This window comes from Trachurus trachurus (assembly GCF_905171665.1).
Source record: "Trachurus trachurus genome assembly, chromosome: 23".
Lineage (NCBI taxonomy): Eukaryota > Metazoa > Chordata > Actinopteri > Carangiformes > Carangidae > Trachurus > Trachurus trachurus.
This window is the reverse complement of record NC_139912.1, coordinates 21,467,229-21,488,283: the sequence shown is the minus strand read 5'-3', so window position 1 is coordinate 21,488,283 and position 21,055 is coordinate 21,467,229. Positions and strand designations below refer to the sequence as shown.

At 40.6% G+C, this 21,055-nt stretch overlaps 1 protein-coding gene across 1 annotated transcript in view; it reads right to left on the bottom strand.

The window, feature by feature from the left end:
- Positions 1–16,356: 16,356 nt before the first annotated feature.
- The window catches only part of braf (B-Raf proto-oncogene, serine/threonine kinase), a 29,866-nt gene continuing 25,167 nt past the window's right edge, over positions 16,357–21,055 (bottom strand). Inside the window, exons 17-20 of the mRNA XM_083999602.1 lie at positions 20,864–20,995; positions 20,086–20,220; positions 18,565–18,718; positions 16,357–16,498 (exon numbers count right to left, since the gene is read on the bottom strand). Of these exons, the coding sequence (XP_083855728.1) occupies positions 16,476–16,498; positions 18,565–18,718; positions 20,086–20,220; positions 20,864–20,995 (444 nt within the window). The 3' untranslated portion in view covers positions 16,357–16,475. The remainder of the gene's footprint in view (positions 16,499–18,564; positions 18,719–20,085; positions 20,221–20,863; positions 20,996–21,055) is intronic.

Genomic DNA, 21,055 nt, shown 5'->3' with positions numbered 1-21,055 from the left:
AACTCTCCGCAATAAATCACACAGGACTCAAGAATGGTGCACACGTGAACACACCTCTTACTCCACCCCCGGAACGCCTATATACAACTATATATGGTCAGCACGTGCATATTTAATTAGCCAGGGCCGGCCCCTGGCATAAACACTCTATGCGGTTGTTTAGGGCCTCAGCCGACAGGTGGGGCCACATGATCAGAAGGTACTGGGGTTCAGTTCAAGTCATTTTAACACTGCGGTCGGCGCGCGCGTTTACGCGACGGTCTTGATATGTTTTTGTTTATATTTCGGTTATTTTACGCCGTAGAAAAGTGGTTTAACTGCTCCCGTGACCGAGGGTCGGCTCTCCTCTTTCAAATACACCCGCCCTCGATGACCTACGTTATTCACAGCCAGGGTTTGAGAGCCAATAACAGAGCATAGTGCACGCATCGTCCCCTCTCACTGTGCGTAATTGGTTGAATCCGTTGTCCGTCAACTTGAGCATACGTGATTGGTTGAATCGCCTGTCAGTCAACTTCGGCCAACCAATTGGCACTCTGGGATCACTAAGGTCCTTCCTATCACAGTTTTAGCTCCATGGTTTACCTACAGCGGCTGGCATGGAGAGACACGGCAGAGGAGACCGAACCTGTCAATTAAAACAACGGTGAAGCTTCAAACCCACAGAATCGTTAGGAGAGAGAGAGAAGAGGTGATGACGGTGCTTCAGACACTGAAAGTTTTGACTCATCTGATGAGCATGGTTATTTAAAAAAATATATATATATGAGAAAGTTCAGACTTAAACTCAGCTCCAGCTCTGTATACAGACCTGTTGAGCTCTACACTTTTTTTTTTTTTTTTTTTACCTTTCACACAGCACAGACACAGTGACAACACTATATGAACAATGTAAATTGTGTGTTTTCCATTTATTTCATTGCACAACAATTCCATTTATTTAGTAAATATTTTTGTTTTAATTTCTCATTTAAAAAATCTGATGAAGCTTTGAAGTCAATATTCAGCTTCTTTTATCTCACATTTGAGACATTTGGTGAACATAGAATGCCAGAATGACAACATTTATGCTCAAAAGGCGATTTTACAAAATTTCATTTTAGACTTGTTTTCTACACTTATCTATTACTGTATTCATATCCTATTTCAAGCACCAAAACAGTTCATTCTCATGACTGAAGGAGTGTTTTCACAAGGGATTTGAAAATTTTCAGAAAATTTGGCCTAAATTATTTCTTTATACAGTGTTCTAGGACAAATTGGCCTCAGTGTGCTTAGAGCGGAAGATTAGACATAAAACACTTGAGTATTGTTACATCTGTCTATTAAACATGTCTGTATTCAGTTTTAAGCAGTGTATGTGATTTGGTGTTTGCGCTTAGAGTGGGCCACAAACAAAAATCTTGTTTAGGGCCACCAAAATGCTAGGGCCGGCCCTGTAATTAGCCATGTGCTCTCTGTGGCGCAGCAACTTTTGTGACAACAAAGTGACAACGGAGACAACCGGCGGAGGACGGGGGAAAGAAGCGGAACTTCTCCGCTTCTCCGAAAGCAGATACACGGGCAATAAATCAGTCAGAAAAATGATCTTGCATTTTAATAAGCTACAATGAAAACAAAAACCTCCCAAATCTCAACAAAAGGGAGCAGAAAGAAGAAGAATCTTATGTAATCTGCCCGTTTATCCCAGAAAATCTTTTTTTCCTTTTTTTTTTCTTTTTACCTAGATGTTAAAACAATGTAGGAAGCAGGACGATAGTTACCATTACTTTGCACGCCTTCCCACTACACAGTTACAGCTCTACTGGACTCGGTTTAGGTCATTTTCCATTACAGCTGAGTCCTTCACAGTTCCTCCTCAGGCCGCGTTGTCTCGCTCTTTATTCTCTCCTCTCGTCAGCTCCAAACACACGTGCACCTCGTTAACTCAGGTGACAGAATAATAACAGTCTCAGTAGCTGCAGATCAGTGTGCGCTGCTGCCGGTGTGTTTTTAAACTTGGATGGTTTGATCCTTGTCGGACGTCACACATAGCCTAATCAAAAAAGCAAAATCCACAATGCGCTCTGTTTATCAATGAACATAAAGCCTAGTGTTATTATAGAGCGGGTTGGATTGCCAGCATCAACGGTCCACCACTACCACAATTACTTTAAAAAATCCTACTGTGCTCTTCTAAATTTACTCCGCTCCCCTCTCACATTGCAGTTCTCTGACTCAGCAACGGTGTCGCCAATTCCTCCTGTTCCTCAAAAAAGGCGTACGCCAGGGTCAAAATGGGTGTAAATGTCCGCACTTTTCCCCGTCAGGTTTTGGCTTGATAGATCCCAAATTTGGCGGAGAAAAGTGCGTACGCACAAAACGAGGGGAAAATGGCGTAAAAAAAGGTGTATCCACAATGATAAATGAGGCCCCAGATCTCTCTCACAGACAATTAGCTCAGTGAGTTAGGAGCTGGTTCTTGGTGTCAGAGGATGTGTGTTCAAGACCTAAGGAGGGAGTTAGTTGGTGATAACATATCAAAATACCAGATGGTCTTTGTGAAACAAATGCACAAAATAGATAGACTAGAATCTTACCTCAAAAACTTTTCTTTTTACAGTGGTTTCAAATCTCCCTGCACGACAGTGAATGGTGTAGTATATTTCGATGCCGATGCTGATGGAAAGATGACCACTCTTCTTTGTAGATGGTAAAAAAAGAAGTTTATTACGAAAAAAAGATGTAGTGTCAAAAAGCCGAATCTTCGAGAAGCCTCTGGAGCTTTGGCCAAAAGTCCTGACCTTATATAGTATATTCTCTAAAACTCCACCTCTCTAAACAGAAGGAGTGATTATTTAATCAACAAGAGTCAGCTGCCACACTGAGTAATGCCATCAGTTACTTTGGACTTCCTTTTCAGACAATGGTATTTACCTTGAACTGTTCGTTTATCTGTAACTGTCATGCACTCAAGGCTCAGCCATTCTGGCAGTAGGTGCCCAGCCTCTTGATACCTCTGTGGTTGAGAGACGCTGCACCCCACTCTGCCGAACAGCACGACTCCGTCTTTATTTTGATGATCATTGTTTATTATTTACTGATTGTTCCCTTTGGTTAGACAAAGGGTTGTAATAAATCCCAAAACCCTTGGTAGGTCTTTGGTTTTTCTTATTCCTCGGCAGGGGGCAATGTTTTTGCCCCCACAATCAACCCTCAGGGTAAATTACTGACTAAATTAATGACATGAGGGTAATTACTCACCCTCATGTCGACTAAGGGCTGGGAGAAGTTTCAGAGTTATCCGTGGCTTCTCTGAGTTACAGGGGGTCCCGGCGTAGCAGTGCATGTCCATATAACGGTTGCAAATGGATCGTCAGTGCGATTACTGATGCTGGTGCAAATCTCTCGAGATTTGGACGGACCAGGAAGAGGAGCTTCCGCTGCAAACAAGCTTGAAATATAGACTTATTTAATTTTTTTCTGAACAATTTCACATTTCAGGGCTTCAATACAAGACAGAAATTATATACGAGCACTATGGAAGTATTTGGATGTTTTTTGGTGTGTCTTTTTGTAATGAAGACAGTTGGTATCCATTTGCAACCGTTATATGGACATGCACTGCTACGCCGAGACCCCCTGTAACTCAGAAAAGCCACGGATAACTCTGAAACTTCTCCCAGCCCTTAGTCGACATGAGGGTGAGTAGATAATGAGTGAAATTTCAATTTTGAGTGAACTATTCCTTTAACAAATTAGGAGGTAGAAAATACACCACAATGGCTTACTCAATTTGTGAAGCTACCGTAGCACTGCCACTTGCCAATTAGCTCAGTGCGACAGACCCATCGCTGCACGGCAGCTATAATTTGAGTTGCTGTTGACTTTCTATCAGTATCAACAGTCTGGCCCTTCTCCTCTGACCTCTGGAATCCAAAAACCACTCAGTTGTCGAGTGGTTAGTGTACATATTGGCACAGTCGGAAGCAGTGATCACCGGTTCGACTTCTGACCAAGATGATCTTTACTGCATATCATTCCTCCAGTCTCACTCCCTGCTTTACTGTCTCTCTGCTCTACCATATAAAAATAAAAAATAAATGAACAGAAATAAAAAAGATAAAAATGCATTTTGGCACACTTGCTGCTCACTGGGTATTTCCTCTTTTTCGCATCCTCCGTTGAACCCTTGAGACAGCTGTGTGTAAAAATACCAGCTATCAACACAGTTTGTGAGTTGCTGCCATGTGATTGGTCGATAAGATCTTGGCGTTACCAGAGCACTGGAAAAGAGAGTAACGACACCACCATTGACTCCCGTGGTAAGGGTTTTGCGCCCCGAGTGGCAGGATATGGGTATTGCAAAAGCGCCCAGAAAACTCATTCACTCCAATGTATGTGTGTTGCCCACTTGCTTGTAAATTGATGAAAACGGCCGTGTTTTTGTTTTTAGGTGTCTTGGTCATATTAAATTATACTTATAATTTGTTTATTATGAAATGTAGATTGAAACATTAATGTAGACAACTATTTTTTTTTTTTTTTACTCGCCTATAATGTTTATCTGTAAAGGGTCCTCAATGATGCTATTAACGTGGGTGATCTATAAATGTCCTTAAATTATTGAAAATACCACACTTGCTCATTCACCAACAATGCAGAGTTGTCAGTTCAGAGGATGATTCATTCACCTCACCCCCTCCCACATTTCCCAGACAGATGTTTCCCACTGTTGTGATGCGAGGGAGGATTTGGATCTTATGGCAACTACTGTACATGCTGTCATATGAATAAAAGTGTCCGTATTGTAACCACAGAGGTGATTAATGGGACATATGATAAGAGAGACAGGCATTCTAATGGGACTTTATGCATGGTTGTAAATTTGTTTAATGGTGTGGATTATCATATCTCAGAGTTGTGGACAATCTGAATGCTGCAGGAAAATTGAAATAGAGTCAGGTCACTGTGCAGCGCTCTGCTCCTCTGTATGGACCGACACATTACACTTCCAACTACGCAGTTCCTTCAGAACATTCAGATCCATTCATCTTTTATAAACTGTAAAGAGTAGTATGTTTCATTTTGCATTCACCCATTAATGTACATGGGATACATTTTAGTGTTAAATTTTAGAAACATCAGGAACTCATGTCCTGGCTCTGCATGTCCTGTCGGTCTCAGGCAAGTACATCTGAAATCCATCAGGTCACTACACAAACAAGCTCTGAAAATATTAGACAGAAAGTCACGACAGTATCATCACTGTAAAATACTAAACAAATATAAAATGCTTCGCTTTGATAATCTAATGATGTATTCTGATGTTCGTTTAGTGTACAAAATAATTCATGTTGCCCCTCCCCCGTTGAAAACCTTCATTAAACTCTGCTCTGAGCACTCCACCAGAGCTTTAAGATCTGTCTCAAGTGGAGATTGTAATATTCCTAAGCGTAGCTCTGCCTTTGCTCAATCTGCCCTTTCTTTTAAATCTGTCAAATCATGGAACAATCTTCCAACTCTGAAACTCTGTACAGACTTCAATGTTTTTTCCCAGGAAGTCAAACAATGGATCCTAAGAAACCAGTCACGTCAGCATTAATCATGAGCCTAAATTATTTTTAACCTTGGCAAAGTGTGAAGTATTTTAATAACTGTATGTTTCTTTCTGATATGAAATATGTCTCGAGTGTTTGTGATGTTTGAGAGGGTGTATTATGCATTTTTGTGTATGGATGTTTAGAAAGCAATGTAAATTGATAATTCTTACCTTTCTATTGTTCTGATTAACCTGCCCAGGGACTACGGATGGAAAGTAGCTAGTAAGCTAAATCCGGTACAAGGCATCTCTTCTCATTTCGAGACTAATGTTATTTTGTACATTGTCCCTGATACAAATAAACTTATTAAATTAAATTAAATTAATAATAAAAACAATTGGAATTTCATCATTAGAAATAAAAGATGAGTTCTGCAGGGTGATGCAGCGGTTAGCACATGTTCTCTGCAGGTTCTCCAGCTCCCTCCCTCAGTCCAAACACATGCACACAAGGTAACCTGGCTCCACAGGGCCCATAGGTGTGAATGTGAGTGTGCGAGGTTGTTTATCACTGTCGGCACATGTGACCTGACCAGGGTGAACCTCGCCTAACATCAGCTGGGATTGGCTCCAGCCCCCCCAGTAGACAGTATAACTAATGGTTGTGTGGATGGATTCAGAGCCTTTCCTGTGGTACTCAAAACTGGGCTTTCGGTTTGCGTTATCCTTGAGTTGTGCTGAGAATATTTCTGGAGGTACTATATACTAGTTTATATAAAGTATCACAAAATGTCTTCATTTGACTCTGTAGGTTGTTAACTTCAAAAGCTATGCTCATTTCTTTTTCATTTTCTTCAGGTTCAGATTTGGGGTTAGAAATAAACCCCATGGGACATTATTTCATCCTGGTAGCTGTCAAAATAGTAAAGTAGACACTTGAAGGATTAAGAAAAATGTCAAATGTTCTTATCCAATGCACACAGTTTAAAATATACATGTGATCTAAACATTTTCAGCTTATTTTTTGTCCAAAAAAAATAACCATTCTACTGAATTCCTTGGGTCCAGAGTTGGGAAAGGTGTAGGACATTGTAGGACATTATTTCATGCTGGTACCTGTCAGAATCTTAAAATAGACAGGTGGGTAAAAGAGTAAGAGTCCAGACTAAGTTGTACTGTATATAAAGCTAATTTCTAGAAGACAGGGATGGCTTCCTAAAAGCATACTTTACCTTTTGACACTGCATTTTAGGGCAAAAAACCAACCATGAAGTCTCAGGAACTCCCTGAAGATCTCAGCGATAAAACGGTGGCAAAGACTAAAGAACAATACCAGGGTATAAAACCCCTTTAAAGCTTCTCAGCAGCTGGGACAGAGGGACACACAGGTGAATTCAGCTCAGTGAAGAATGAATGCAGCCAAAACAGAGCGGCCCTTGGAGAAAACCTGTTCCAGAGAGGAAAAGACCGGAGATTGGACTGATGCCTCACCTTTCAGCATGTCGGTGGCCGAAAGCACGCAGCCGAGACAATCCAGGAGTGGCTTTGGGACAAGTCTGAAGCAAACCAGATGAAGCCCAGACTTGAGAGGATATGTATAAGGAGGAGTGGGATAAACGGTTCAAATCCAGGTGTGCTAAGCTGTAGAGACTCACACAAGCAGACTTGAAGCTTTAATTCTTTGCCAAAGGAACTCCTGCAAAGTCCTGAGTGAAGGGTCTGCTTCTGGTAAATGAGGGAGAGTTTCATTCAGTCACTCATTCTGGAATGTCAATTGCAAAAACTGAAGAGGTTCAGCCAGGGCTGTTGCTAGGAATCCTGGGCCCCTGCCCCCTGACTTTTCATAGCCACTTTTTTTCTTACACTTTTTTTTTATCACTCTATGTTTTTGACAGTGCCAGAGCCAATATAGCCACTTATTATTATTATTGTGGAGGGCTACAGTTGCTCCAGCATAGACTAAACAATTTTTTATGTAGAATAATAGAATGATAGAAAGATTAGTCTATTGGGGGGTTTTGTGGGGCCCCAGTGGGCCCTTTCTCCCCTATGCAACAGCCCTGGGTTTAACTCTTCATTGTATTTACAATATGTTATGATAAGAACCTAAACAGTACAAGTACAGAACTGAACCGTTTTGGTGCATGAACCAACCGTGGCTTAAAAATTGAAACACCTGCTGAACCTGGAGCTGGAGGTTTTATGACAGTGAAAATATGCACACTGAATCTGTAGGGGGAGCTCTGTAGAGAAAAAGGTGACCAACACAGTGAAAAAGCGACCAGGCTCATATAAGAGTAAACATCACCACATTGGGGATATATTGATTTATGTAATTGGCAAATGACAAATGTCTGATAGAACATTATCCATTTGCAGTGACCATTATTCCCGTTGAGGTTAAAGGGACAACGAGGAGTTTTGGAAAAGCGAAGCGTTTTCCCACTACATTTATGAGCCTCTGCGCACCGTGAAATTCTTTGACCGGCGCAAGACAGACTCATGTTTTCATTCGGCGTTATTCTCATGACCCGCCGGGCAGCGTCCGCGAAACCGAAAGTAAGGAAACGCTGGTCGGCTCGCCCAGCATTAATAATAACAAAATAACGATAGAGACAAAATGATATATTTATCGAACATGGGTCCATTAACAAGTGTGGGTAACGTAGATTCATCCACATTAATATGAGACTTTTTTATTGTTGCGATATTGTTTCGTTCTGCCGCTGGAGAAACTCCTCGTTGTCCCTTTAAGCATTTGTACAACCACCATCCACGGCAACCACTTCCTGGTGACTTGGATGCTGATAATACGCGTCTCACTTGATCGTTCATTCATAAAAGATAAAAATAAAATAAAATAAAATACAAACCTCTGATTGTGATTCAATCGGCCATCACATTTCCTACAAAATGAGTTTGCTGTTGTATCGAAACAAAATTTCTAGGAGACAGGGTTGAGTGCGCTTATCTGCTAAAGCTGTTTATCTGCTAAGCTGTATGAGTCAAACTGCCTTTGTGTGTGTGCGTATGTGCGTGTGTGTGTGTGTGCGTGATGTGATCCCAGCAGAGCCACTGAAGAACTCGCTCACACACTCGTGTTCAACAAGTGTTTAACACAGATGAATGAATTTGACATGATGTGAAATTAATTTCTCCTGCATCGCATTTTCAGACAAACCAAGTTTCCAAGTGATCTGATAAGTATTTGTATGTGTGAGTGTGTGTGTGTGTGTGTGTGTGTGCTGTCTGTAGGAGTTGTACTGCAGCTCCTCAGTGACTCCTGCAGCATCAGTGAAGAACTGCCCTCAGCTCTGTCACAAACATCGTCACAAGCTTTTTTATAAATGAGACACTGAGACTCTGCAGAGAAAACGGACCTGTCTTCATTCTGTTAGTGGATACTGACATCTCAGCAGCTACCTGTTGCAGTCGATACAGTGTTATCACAGACCTACACTACAACATCAAACTCATTTTGTCAAAGCAGAGAACTTCCTCTTTTCAGGAGCAAACAGAACCATGGTTGAGTGTCTAACAAGTCATTGTAATAAGGATTAAATGTCTTTCATACCAATAGTGTTTACAGTGTTGTTACCAAAAAGAAAAAGAAACAAGAAAAGAAAAACAGACCTATCCAATCTACTGTAGGTTTGACATATGGGGTTCATAATTAACAACATTAATTGTGGTTCTCCCGCAAGATTCAGGGTTCACCACAACCAGGTGCTGTGATCTGTCCAGACACTGTGGATGAAACCATTATAGTCTCAGTCTTCCTGTCACCATAAGAGTTAAGATGATGGTTGGAGCACCTGAATTAGCAGGTAAATTAAAGGGATACTTCACCCAAAATTAATAATTCACCAATTTTCTACTCACTGTCATGCCAAGGAAGGGTTTCGGACGCTTTTGGAGTTCCAGGGTCGGTCCGGCTGGCAACGGATTTTCATATAATGGTGGCGGATAGAGCTCACTTTTGAATCGTCCAAAACATCCAAATACCTCCATACAGCTCATCCGTACTGACCCTAAAAGCGTTTTGATAACTCCGAAAGTTCTCCAAACCCTTCCTTGGCATGACGGTGAGAAGAAAATTGGTGAATTATCGATTTTGGGTGAAGTATCCCTTTAAGAGATTCAACTACCCTCACTCCTGAAATTCACAGTTTCACCAGAGAAGCATCATATGGCCTCAGACCTGGAGGTGCAGACCCTCATCCTGGCTGCTTCACACTCAGCTGTGAACTTCCCCAGTGCCCACACTGAAGGCCGAGATCTGATAAAACCAGCAAAACCACTTCATCTGCTTGGATCAGAGACCAGACCCAGGCAGAACCAAGTCCATGCCGTTCCTCCTGGACTGGATCCTCCTGTTCAGCGCTGTGCTGGGGGTCAATCATGCTTACATCATCAAACGGCAGGAGAGACGTGTGTGTTTTTATCAAAATCTGTCGGTGAGGGCAAAGTTCATCTCGTAGTGTCCACATAATCTCATAATCATTATGTTGTTTTAGTACCACCTATAATTCCTAATTATTCCTAAATTGTGAGGCATCTGCATGTTCAGCTGACCTCTGGACTACATCACTTCATTAAAACCACTTAGTTAAGAGAGTAACAACTGGAAACGGTCTTTCTCCCCCCTCATTAGCACCACAACACAGTTTCCAGCAGAAATCCAGACCAATGAAATAATATGTTACACTAATATATAATGTATTATTTTGTATGTCTTTTAATTTTACCCTTTCTTCCTTTTTTCCCTATTATATCACATTTATTGTAATATTTATTTTATTTCCTCCTATATAAGTCTATTATTTCTACAGATTACTACACAATATGCATTTCCATTCTCATTAGCCTGATGATGTGTAGCATGACATGTGGTGCAATTTTTGTGTGTTTATACACACTCATATATTGTGTATACAGTACACAATATATATTGTGAGTGAATATATATATAGGAACCAAGTATTTATTATACTTTCGATACTATAATACTATCTATATTATTATAGATATTTTTCTCATTACTACTGGTTTATGTTTTAAATGTTTCAGTCAAATTAAATTTGGCTCCTTTTCTGACAAGTTTCTCCTGATTTGTTTCCATTGATAAAAGCCATGACAGAAAAAGGATTGACCTTGCAGACCCCTCCCTCCTTTATGTAAGTATGTGTTGAACCCAAACAATGGCATGGATCCCTCTGTGCAGCAGCATGTTCCTCATCACATTACTACAGTAGATGCTGCCACCATGTGGACATAAATATTTCCAAATCAGCAAAACCACATCATCATCACCGAAGCCCATTAATGTACTAATAAACCAAGCTACAGTTTTCATGCACTTCTTTAATATATCAGTTTTTCATATTCACAACAAATACATTAAGCTTTTTTCTTCTTATGATACAGCCTTAAATATTTTTTACACTCACCATTTTTCTCAGAAGTCTGCCTATCAAAATGTCTTTTTAATCTTCCTCTTTTATTTTGAAGGTTTTATAATTTGTTACATTTGTAGTCTCCATGCCTCCTAGCAAACTGACAGTATTTCCTTTGTACAACTATTTACAGGTGAAACAAAAATTAAACAAAACAAAAAAACGACAAATCTCCATAAAGTTTTTTTTCATGATAGTTCTCAGTTGAAAAGGAATCGTTGGGGTTTAAGGTGCAGGCAAGGAGGAGAGAGAGAGAGAAAGAGAGGGAATGTTTCAGAAGAGGGTGGGGAATGAAGGAGAGAAATGCTGAAACACAAAGTTGTGCGTCGAGTGGAAGAAGATGGGAAGGAGGGCGTCTCCTCCTGTAGATGCTGTAGAACACACCTCAGTGATGATATTCTGACAGAAAAACAAAGAGGAAAATAAATACAGCACTCTGAAAGACACTGCTAATAGCTGTTAGCTTCCTCAGTGTGTGTACGACAATGTTCGGTCTGAGAGTGAAGCGGCAGATCTCCACTGCTGGGCGGGCGGCACCGGTCCCTGTGGAAGAGGACTGAGGGGGCGTCGTGTGATGCGGGTGGTCTTGACTCAAGGTCCACTTACTCCTTTGTTCACATGGTCTTCATCAGCACACATCCTGATATTTAAACCTCTCAAAAAAAAAAAAAAAAAAAAGACGATCAAAAGCACTGGGAATGCAAATAAACCTCGCGTAGAGATCGTTTTTTGCGAACTAAATGCTGAAGAAGACCACAGGATACGGTCAAAACAACTAACAAAAAATCTCAGAAATAACAAGACACATAGCTAAAACTATCTGACTGGACACACACCATTGATGAGAAGTGAGAAAACTGCTTTGGGCCAAAAAAAAAAGCCCTTAAATCTATAAAATCTACTGAGAAATAATGATTCTAAAGCAAAAAATGCAGCTTCCTGTTCAAAACTTCAGGCGTCTGCAGATTCAGCGCTGAACCAATCGCCGGTCATGATGACCTCGTCCTCCTCTTCCAGAAGTACCAGTGGTCATTTTCACCGATGTCCGAGCATCTTCCAAACTTTGAGAACCTCATGGCCGAGAAGTTCTTTTGAGTCATTAGTGATGAAACTACAAAGCGTCCTTCACCACCTTAACCAGACAAATCGCTGAGTCGTTCATCATCTTGTGGAAAAGGGGAGTTTTTCTTCAGATGTTGTGTGAAGCCGTGGACAGAGAGACTTCAGACTGGAGATATGTAATATTCTAAAAAAAAAAAAGAAAGAAAAAAGGCCTACATCTACTCTACTATGCCAGGTTAGTGTTAGCCTCATGTCTAGAGTCTCTCTCTCTCTGCTATTGGCTGGTCCGTAGTGCCAGAAACCAAAATCCACCCACACCAGTTTGTGCTCAACATCCAGAAACAGCCTAAACATGCTGTAAACTAACACCATGTGACCCAAAAAACATGGCCGCCACTTTAGCTAACAGAATGACTAACTATCGGCTATAGTTAACAATTTTTGTCATAGCCTATCTATGTATCAACCACAGCTGCCGAGGATGCTAATGCTGCTCCCTAACATCTTTTAGATGATGTTGATATTGCCAAATTTTTTGATGACTTAGGGGCAGATGAGCACAATGTGAAAACAAAACACTTGACACAAAGCCAATCTGTCTAATGTGTTAAACACTAACATGTTGTGCTAACACATAAATCCAGATGAGGAGTTAATGGAAACAAACATCAAGCGTCTTAGAACAGCTTGAATGTCTGATACACTGCAAAAACTCAAATATCTTACCAAGAATATTTGTCTTATTTCTAGTCAAAATAAATCTCATTATGCTTAAAACAAGACCCGTCACATAAAAAGTAGCTTGTTTTTAGACACTTTTCAATTCTTTCAAGCATATTTTCACTTGAAATAAGTAGAAAAATCTGATAGTGGGGCAAGTTTTTCTTTCTTATTACAAGCACAAAAAAACTTGCCTTCACTGGCAGATTTTTCTACTTATTTCAAGTGAAAATGTGTTTCAAACAAGTGAGAATCATCTAAAAACAAGTAAATTTTTAGGTGATGAGTCTTATTTTAAGTGGAAAGAGATTCATTTTGACTAGAAATGAGACATTTTGACAAGAAATAAGACAAATATTCTTGGAAAGATTTTGAGTTTTTGCAGTGTACCACACCATTCCACAAACTACGGGTCTGTTGAAGCTCGGTTTTGGTCTCCACCAGCACCAGAGAAGATCCGATACTTTAGCTGCTAAATGCTCCATAATGTTCACCAAGCTGCTCTTCCACTATTTCCCTTTTGTTCTTCTGAGATGTTTAAACCTGTGGCATCCCATTCAAAAACACATGCACTAGTCTTTTTCTTGGATTGGTTTGGCGGAATGCTTATCCACAGATACAAGATTCCCTATGTAGGAATGGCATTTTGTACTTTCAAAATAAAAGCTGAAAGCCCGGCTTAGGCAGGAATGTTGACCGCAACTACTAAACCTAGGATCACCCTTCAAAAGCTTTGCCCACAGCAGTGCAACACGTGGCCGCAAAGCCAAATCAACAGAGTGACATCACCTATGGGATGTTGGGCCACACACACCAGCTGCTAAAACATCTACCACACTGTTTCCAGACTTCACAGAGTTGGTTTTGCCCATTTTCATCTGCTCTCTGAAGCTAAATGACGTGTTCTGCACCAGATTTGGTGGATTTTGAATATGCTTCTTGTAACACATTTCATGAGCTGTCTGGAATGTCCAAATTAAAAAAGGAGGTGGCATTAATCCAGGAGAACGGCAAACAATAAGACTGTGCTGGCTTTGGGGCTAGCAGTTTTCCTTTGCTTCCAGTACTTTGTGCTAAGCTAGGCTAAACTCACAGCCCTCTCCATTTTACAGCATATGGTGGGAATGATGAGTAAGATGACATAAGTTTATCTTCTAACAAGTTGGACTGTTCCATAAAAAGGCAAAAAAAAGAAAGAAAAAATACCAAGGGTGGGTGAGGGTGCCTCATGTTTATAATGGAAAGACAAACACGACCCGTGATGTATGTGAGGAAGCAGTTCGTTGGTGTTTGGATGGATGCTTTAGCTGTGTGTTCCACCTCCAAAAAAAACATCCATTTACCAAACCAGCAGTCTTATTTTCTCAGCTCCCCGTCACACCAGGTCTGATGCCACAGCCAGCTCCGAGTCCTGAAGGCTTCATCACAATCGGAGCCTTCTCGGGGAAAAATATTCACACTCCAGCTCCTGCAGATGACTCATGCATCAGATGGATGTTGGGTCATCGGCTCTGCTCGTCAAAATTCTTCAATTTAAAAAAAAAAAAAAAAAAAAAAGTCAAGGCAAGTCGCTCATTTACTTCGATCCGTCTCTACAAAGTGCAAGTACACGAGTCACAAAGACTAAAACAAGCTTCAAAACGAAAAAAAAAAAATTGATAGCATCAAATAAAGCCGTTCTGAAAATTAATCCATAAAACAACAAGAACAAAAAAAAAAAAAAGAAGAAAAGATTCACATAAATAAGTAAATATCTGCAGGCCTGCCTGTACAGAAAAAGGCAAACAATGACAATAACAAAAAGAAAATAAAAAGAACCTGGAACACCTACAACCCCTAAACACACGCTGGAATGAAAAAAAAAAAAAAAAAGGTACAGGTGCATGTGAGTAGAAAAGGTAAAAGGTGTGATTGACAGAACATTTTCAAGACTAACGGAGCTCTCCAGAAGATCACTGGTCCTTTCAGCAGATCGCGCCGCAGCGCCTTCAGTCAGGCGGCTGCAGCAAGTAAGGTCCCCATAATAAGCTGAGTGCAATATTAAAGCCACATGATCGACAAACACCCCCACCCCCCCCAAAAAAAGAAAAATTAAATAGGAAACCAAAAAAAAAAGAAGACAGGACATGCACTTGTCACAAAAAAAGAAATCTGAGGTTGGGTTTTGTGGAAAAGCATCACAAGCTTTTGTTGCAAAGATGCCGTGTAACAACTTTGAAGCTCGAGAAGAAGCCACAAGTACTGTACACACTCCTTTAGCCGAGCACAAGCACGCTCTCATTTACATACACACACACACAAACTCACACACACACACACCCCGGGCAGCGGCTCAGCTCGGCTTCAACGGGCTCTTTAAAGCACCTCGTTTAAATTCCGTCATCAAACCAATCTGAGCTGTGCTCCTCCCTCGGCTCGGCTCGGCTCGGCTCGGCAGGCTGCAGAGGCTTTACAACGGGAAAAACCTGCAGACAAACATCCTGCTTTCACATCAACACCAAACCCTTTGTAAAAACAAAAAAATAAAATAAAAAAAGGGTGGTGGGGGGTGGTGGTGGAAATATCCAACGCCTCTAAAAGCACGCTAATGGACCTTTGTTGGTTTAGACCGAGGTTCTTTAAAGGGAACAAGGAATCCCTCTCATGCAGCTTCCAACACCAAACAAAATGAGCGTTTCTTCCTTCCAGAGATCGGCCTCTGGATTCTCTGCTGTGAATCTATAGAAAGTAAAAAAAAAAAAAAAAAAACTCCTCCTGCGTTCACATGCAAAATCTTCCCATGGATCGAGAACGGTTTTGTCAAATTCGGAGGCAAACGAGAAGGCAAAAGACGAGATTTTGCAGAATTTGGTCAGCGATTTAAAAACAAACAACTAATCAAGCGAAAGGCCTGTGCTGCAGCTACCATCTCTTGGGAAAAGAAAAAGGACCAAAAAAAGACTCATCATTTCTAGCAGCTGCTAGCTAAAAAAAATAATCAGGAAACATGAGAAATAAATGGAAAAGTAAAAATAGCTCTGTCTTTCAAGTCATCTTCCTTCAGGGTTAACCCTTCGCTGAGTGACGTCGTCCAGCTCTTCTCGGGGAAAACGGGCTCAAAGTCTGACCTCCCTGTCTCATCCGTCTGACTGGGAGAGGCTGCTTCTCCTTCCGCGGGGGCCAACCACCGCTTCGTGCCGTCACTCAAAAGAGCAGTTCAGCCGGGGCCCCCTCCCACACCCCCCCCCCGGCTGGTAAACCGGGGCCCCTCCTCCTCTTCCTCCTCCTCCTCCTCCTCTTCTTCCTCGCCCACATTGGGAGATGGCGAGATGAGTGGCACCCAGAGCCCTCGACCTCTCCTCACGTTTCTCATCCATCCGTCTCCTCTTCCTTTCCCTCCAGCAGGCAAGAAAACTGTTTTGGTATGGATAATCATTTTTTTTATTCCTTTTTGTGTCATTCAAGTTTGTTTTTTTTTGTCTTTTTTTTTCTTTCCCTAATTTGTCGTGTGTGGTTGTGGCTGTTTGCCTGCTGGACAAGCTGTTTTGGTGCCTCCGGGTGAGGCTGCCTTCTTCAGGGTGATAGAGGAAGAAAACAGCCCAGGCTCTTTGAGACTTCAAATTTTCTTTTTTTGTTGTTGTTGTTGTAGTTTTTTCTTCAGTAATGGATGAATCCACCGCAGGGACACGAGACTTTTTGAGAAGTGACGAGGGATGGACTGGTGGGATCTGCAGCACTTACTTGAATGCTGAAAACTCCCCTGAAAGACAATAATAAAGTGATGGAGAACATGAGTGAGGAAGCAGTCGTCCATTATCTAGTTACACCCATTATATATTACATCATTCAATTCAACGTAAACTAAACCCAACAGTCTCTGCTTTAATCTGTGTTGTTGGGGTTCATTAACATTGCTCATATTATCACTGAGTAGGGTTGCAAAGGGGTGGAAAATTTTCAGTAAATTTCCAGAAACTTTCCATGGGAAGTTAAGCTGGGGAATTTTGGAAATATTCCAAATTGGAAACTTGCTATGGGAATTTATGGGAATTAACTGGAAACTGGGGGGTAATTTAAACAAACTGTATCATATCTAAACATAAATGTAAGTATTTGGTTTTGTCATAAGCAGATATCCATGCAAAATAATACAATTAAAAAACATGGTATTTCAACAGATTTATTTGTGAGTAGAACTTTATCAAGTTTTAATTATTGTATGAACAATCAATTAATTTACTGAACAACAAAAACATGAATGTTGAGTAAAATGTTACCCCCCCTCCCCCCAAGTTCCCTGTTAAGGGCCAGCCTTCAATTTTGTAAATTTCGGATTTATTCCTGTTTATTCCCATATATTCCCATTAATTCCCATGGAAAGTTTCCAACTTTGAAAATTCCCAGAATTTTGCAACCCTATCACTGAGTAACTATTCATAACTTGATAATGATATGACTGTACAGAGTGATATGGTTTATGGCTCATCCTCCTCTCCGTCTGATTCTTGTGGATGTGATATTACATCATTCAATTCAACGTAAACTAAACCCAACAGTCTCTGCTTTAATCTTTGTGGTTGGGGTTTGTTAATATTATCACTGAGTAGTGAGTACTAAGTAACTAACTTGATAATATGACTGTGTCTCTGTGCCAGAGCTGGAGTGATATGGTTTATGGCTCATCCTCCTCTCTGTCTGATTCTTGTGGATGTGATAACTTTACCTTGACAGAACTTTATTTATTGCTATGATGACACAACTTTAAATGGCTCTCTCCAAAAGGAGTCATCTGACATTTATGTCATCGTCTCAGGGTGAGTTTTTAGTCACATTCAATCACCACAGTATTTAATGAAGTGTCAGATCAATCATCTCCTGACAGAATGATATTTTAGAGGATTTATACGTTGGTATCAGCAGTCTATTGGGGTTGTCTAAAAAAAAAAAAATATTGATTTATAAATGACTTCGACCTCATATATTAAAAGGGATAGTTCAACATTTTGGAAAATTGACCCATTGCCATAATCCCTATAGTCATAGCAGTAGGTTCATTACCTTTAATTGTCAGTGCAAGCTATTTTTAGAACGACGGAGCAGAGCCATGAGCTGCTCAGAGCTACGCTACGAAGGCTAATGGGATTTCTTGGTTTCCCTCATCAAACTCATCAAATACACAATCCAACAACTCCAAAACGCTCTGGTGGACAAGTTGTGACCTGCACATTCACCACGCTATGAGATAATAATGGAACATTACGAGACAGAGTTGTTTTAGAGGTAAATTCATGTAAAACCGCTGATGCGTGTAACGTTCCGTTATTATCTCATAGCGTGGTGAATGTGCAGGTCACAACTTGTCCACCAGAGCGTTTTGGAGTTGTTGGATTGTGTATTTGATGAGTTTGATTAGGGAAACCAAGAAATCAATTAGCCTCCGCAGCGTAGCTCTGAGCAGCTCGCGGCTCTGCTCCGCCGTTCTAAATATTGCTTGCAATGAGAATTAAAGGTAACAAACCTACTCTTAGAGATAATGGCAATGGGCCAATTTGCCAAAATGTTGAACTATCCCTTTAAAAGGTGTGAGCTATACTATGTATGAATCACACTGTACAACAATATAACACTGTGTGATAAACATGGAGAACAGACTGACTGGATGAGCATCAAGTGTAACATCATCTGACTTTGGTATGAAGTGACCAACAGTTACAAAGAGTTGCTGACCAATGCTGTTTAGACAGATGTTCATGAGAGCGTGTGAGTGTGTGTGTGTGTGTGTGTGTGTGTGTGTGTGTGTGTGTGTGTGTGTGTGTGTGAGCTCACCATAGCCACCGGCCTGGATGGGGGTTTTGGGTGAGGCGCAGGCGTACAAGCTGAAGTCCTCCGTCTGAAAGCCGGCTCGGTTTAACGAAGGCTCCGAGGCGCTGCGGTGAATTTTGGGTAATGAGCGAGCCAGCAGCTCGATGGATGCCAAGATCTGATGGAGTACACAGTAGAGCCGCACATTCATCAGCCAGAGTCACTTCAATAATAAATGCAAAAAAAACAAACAAACACAAAACCAAGAAAGATGCTGTGCCTAAAACCTTCCTGTGTGTTTGGATTAGACTTTCATCAGTTTCTATCCTCAACGTCCATCAGTTCTGCTCTCTGACTGGATGCAAGGCTTTTAATTTGAAAGACCTGTGCAGGAAGTGCTCCACTGACAAAAGCTTAACAGTGATAGCGGTTAAAAAGTGGTTGGAATTGATGGAGAAATTAAGCTTTTCCTATAGGTTGTCACCCATCTGTATATTATACTTCAATTATCAGGAGGTAAACATAGAGGAAATCAAACATGTCTTACTAGTGCATTCAGGAAGTATGTAGTTATGTTGCAGCCATAATCATCACAAATCTACACCATCGGCCTGTTCATATCAATCTTATGCAAGTACTCACTCCCACACAGAAAGAACCTATAGGTTTGAATATATGACATAAATAAAATTGGCCGTTTTCATATATACGCATATATGTTATATACAGCTCTGGAAAAAATTAAGAGACCACTCCAAAAATGATCAGTTTCTCTGGTTTTACTATTTATAGGTATGTGTTTGAGTAAAAAAAAATTGTTTTATTCTATCAACTACCGACAACATTTCACCCAAAATTGAAATAAAAATATTGTCATTTAGAGCTTTTATTGGCTGAAAATGACAACTTGTCAAAATAACAAAAAATATCAAGTCTTTTCAGACCTTGAATAATAATAATGCAAAGAAAACATGTTCATATTTATTCCTAAACAACACAGCAAGAATATTTTAACTCAGGGAGAGTTTATAAATCAGTTTTTGTGGGATAATGTCAATGTTTAATCCCAGCAGTGGTTTTTATAATCTTCCTATAAAACCTGATGTGGTTCAGGTGATGACCTCATCAGTGTCTCATTAAGTAGAATGAGTTGTGTTTGTGTTGGTGTTTAAAAAAGAAAAGAAAAGAATGACTGTCATACATGTAGAGATGCTTTTAAGAAACATTTGTGAAAGTGGTCTCTTAATTTTTCCAGAGCTGTATATATGGTGCATATATGCTGCTATGGTGCATATACATATATAGCATATATGCGTATATATGAAAAAGGCCAATTTTATATGTCACATATATTCAAACCTATATTAAAACCTATAGGTTCTTTCAGTGTGGGCTCTCTGATTAAATATACTGTGTATTCACAAGGTATTCAGATCAAAGGATTATAGAAACAACAGCCTGATATAAGCCTGTGTTTGAGGTCTTCACTCAATCATGTACATCCGTCTCCCTCCCCATGAAATAACATCAACACTTGTGTCTCACCTGAGGGAAGAGAGGCCGCTCCTCTCTCTTCTTCTTCAGGCAGTCTGCCATCAGTCTCTTCATGGCCTTCGGACAGTTGCTGCGCACCTTGCTGAGGTCAGGGGACAGGTAACCTCGACCCACCATGAATATGATCTGAGGGAAGAGGAGATGGATGTGAGTCAATTTGTCATTTCTTGAAAAGCTGCTGCTTCCAAAAGAGCTCAAAGACTGTGAGAGTGTTGATCATTATGAAGTGAATTAAATAAATACATTTAATTTTTTCATATTTATAATTAAATGCACAGGATGATGCATAAAGACACAATCATTTTATTTCCTCACAGTTTTTTATTTACTATAACTTATCAGATGATGCCAAATGACATCACACTTGCTCTAGATAGCAAATTGTCTTGTGCTGCTCTCTTCATAGACCTGTCTAAAGCATTTGATACTGTTGATCATTCAATTATCATCATTCTGTATTGGTTTTGATCCTGCCAGTTATTTATGGTTTAAAAGCTGCCTCTCTATTAGACTACAGTGTGTAAAACAATGTTCACTCTGACTTCCAACATATTTCAAATGGTGTTCCACAAGGCTCTGTGCTAGGGCCAGTGTTGTTCTCTATACATTAATGATATCGTCCTGCAAATTCCACCTGTATGCGGACGACACATCGTAAATGACGACTCCTCCTCAGTGGTCTTTCGACATAAAATAAAGGTCATATAATGTATCTATGACAACACATGAAGAGAAAAGAGATCTTATTCGGTAGCAGTGTGTTCGTCACCTGGTCTCTGTTGTTGATGTTGGAGTAGGGCAGCGCTCCCGACATGAGCTCGTACAGCACGATGCCGAACGCATAAACATCTGACTGGAAGCTGTAGGGGTTCTTGTCCTGCAGCCGGATCACCTCCGGAGCCTGTCAGAGCAAACACAGTGTCACATGACCCACAGACCACAACACACCAGTTTGTATTCG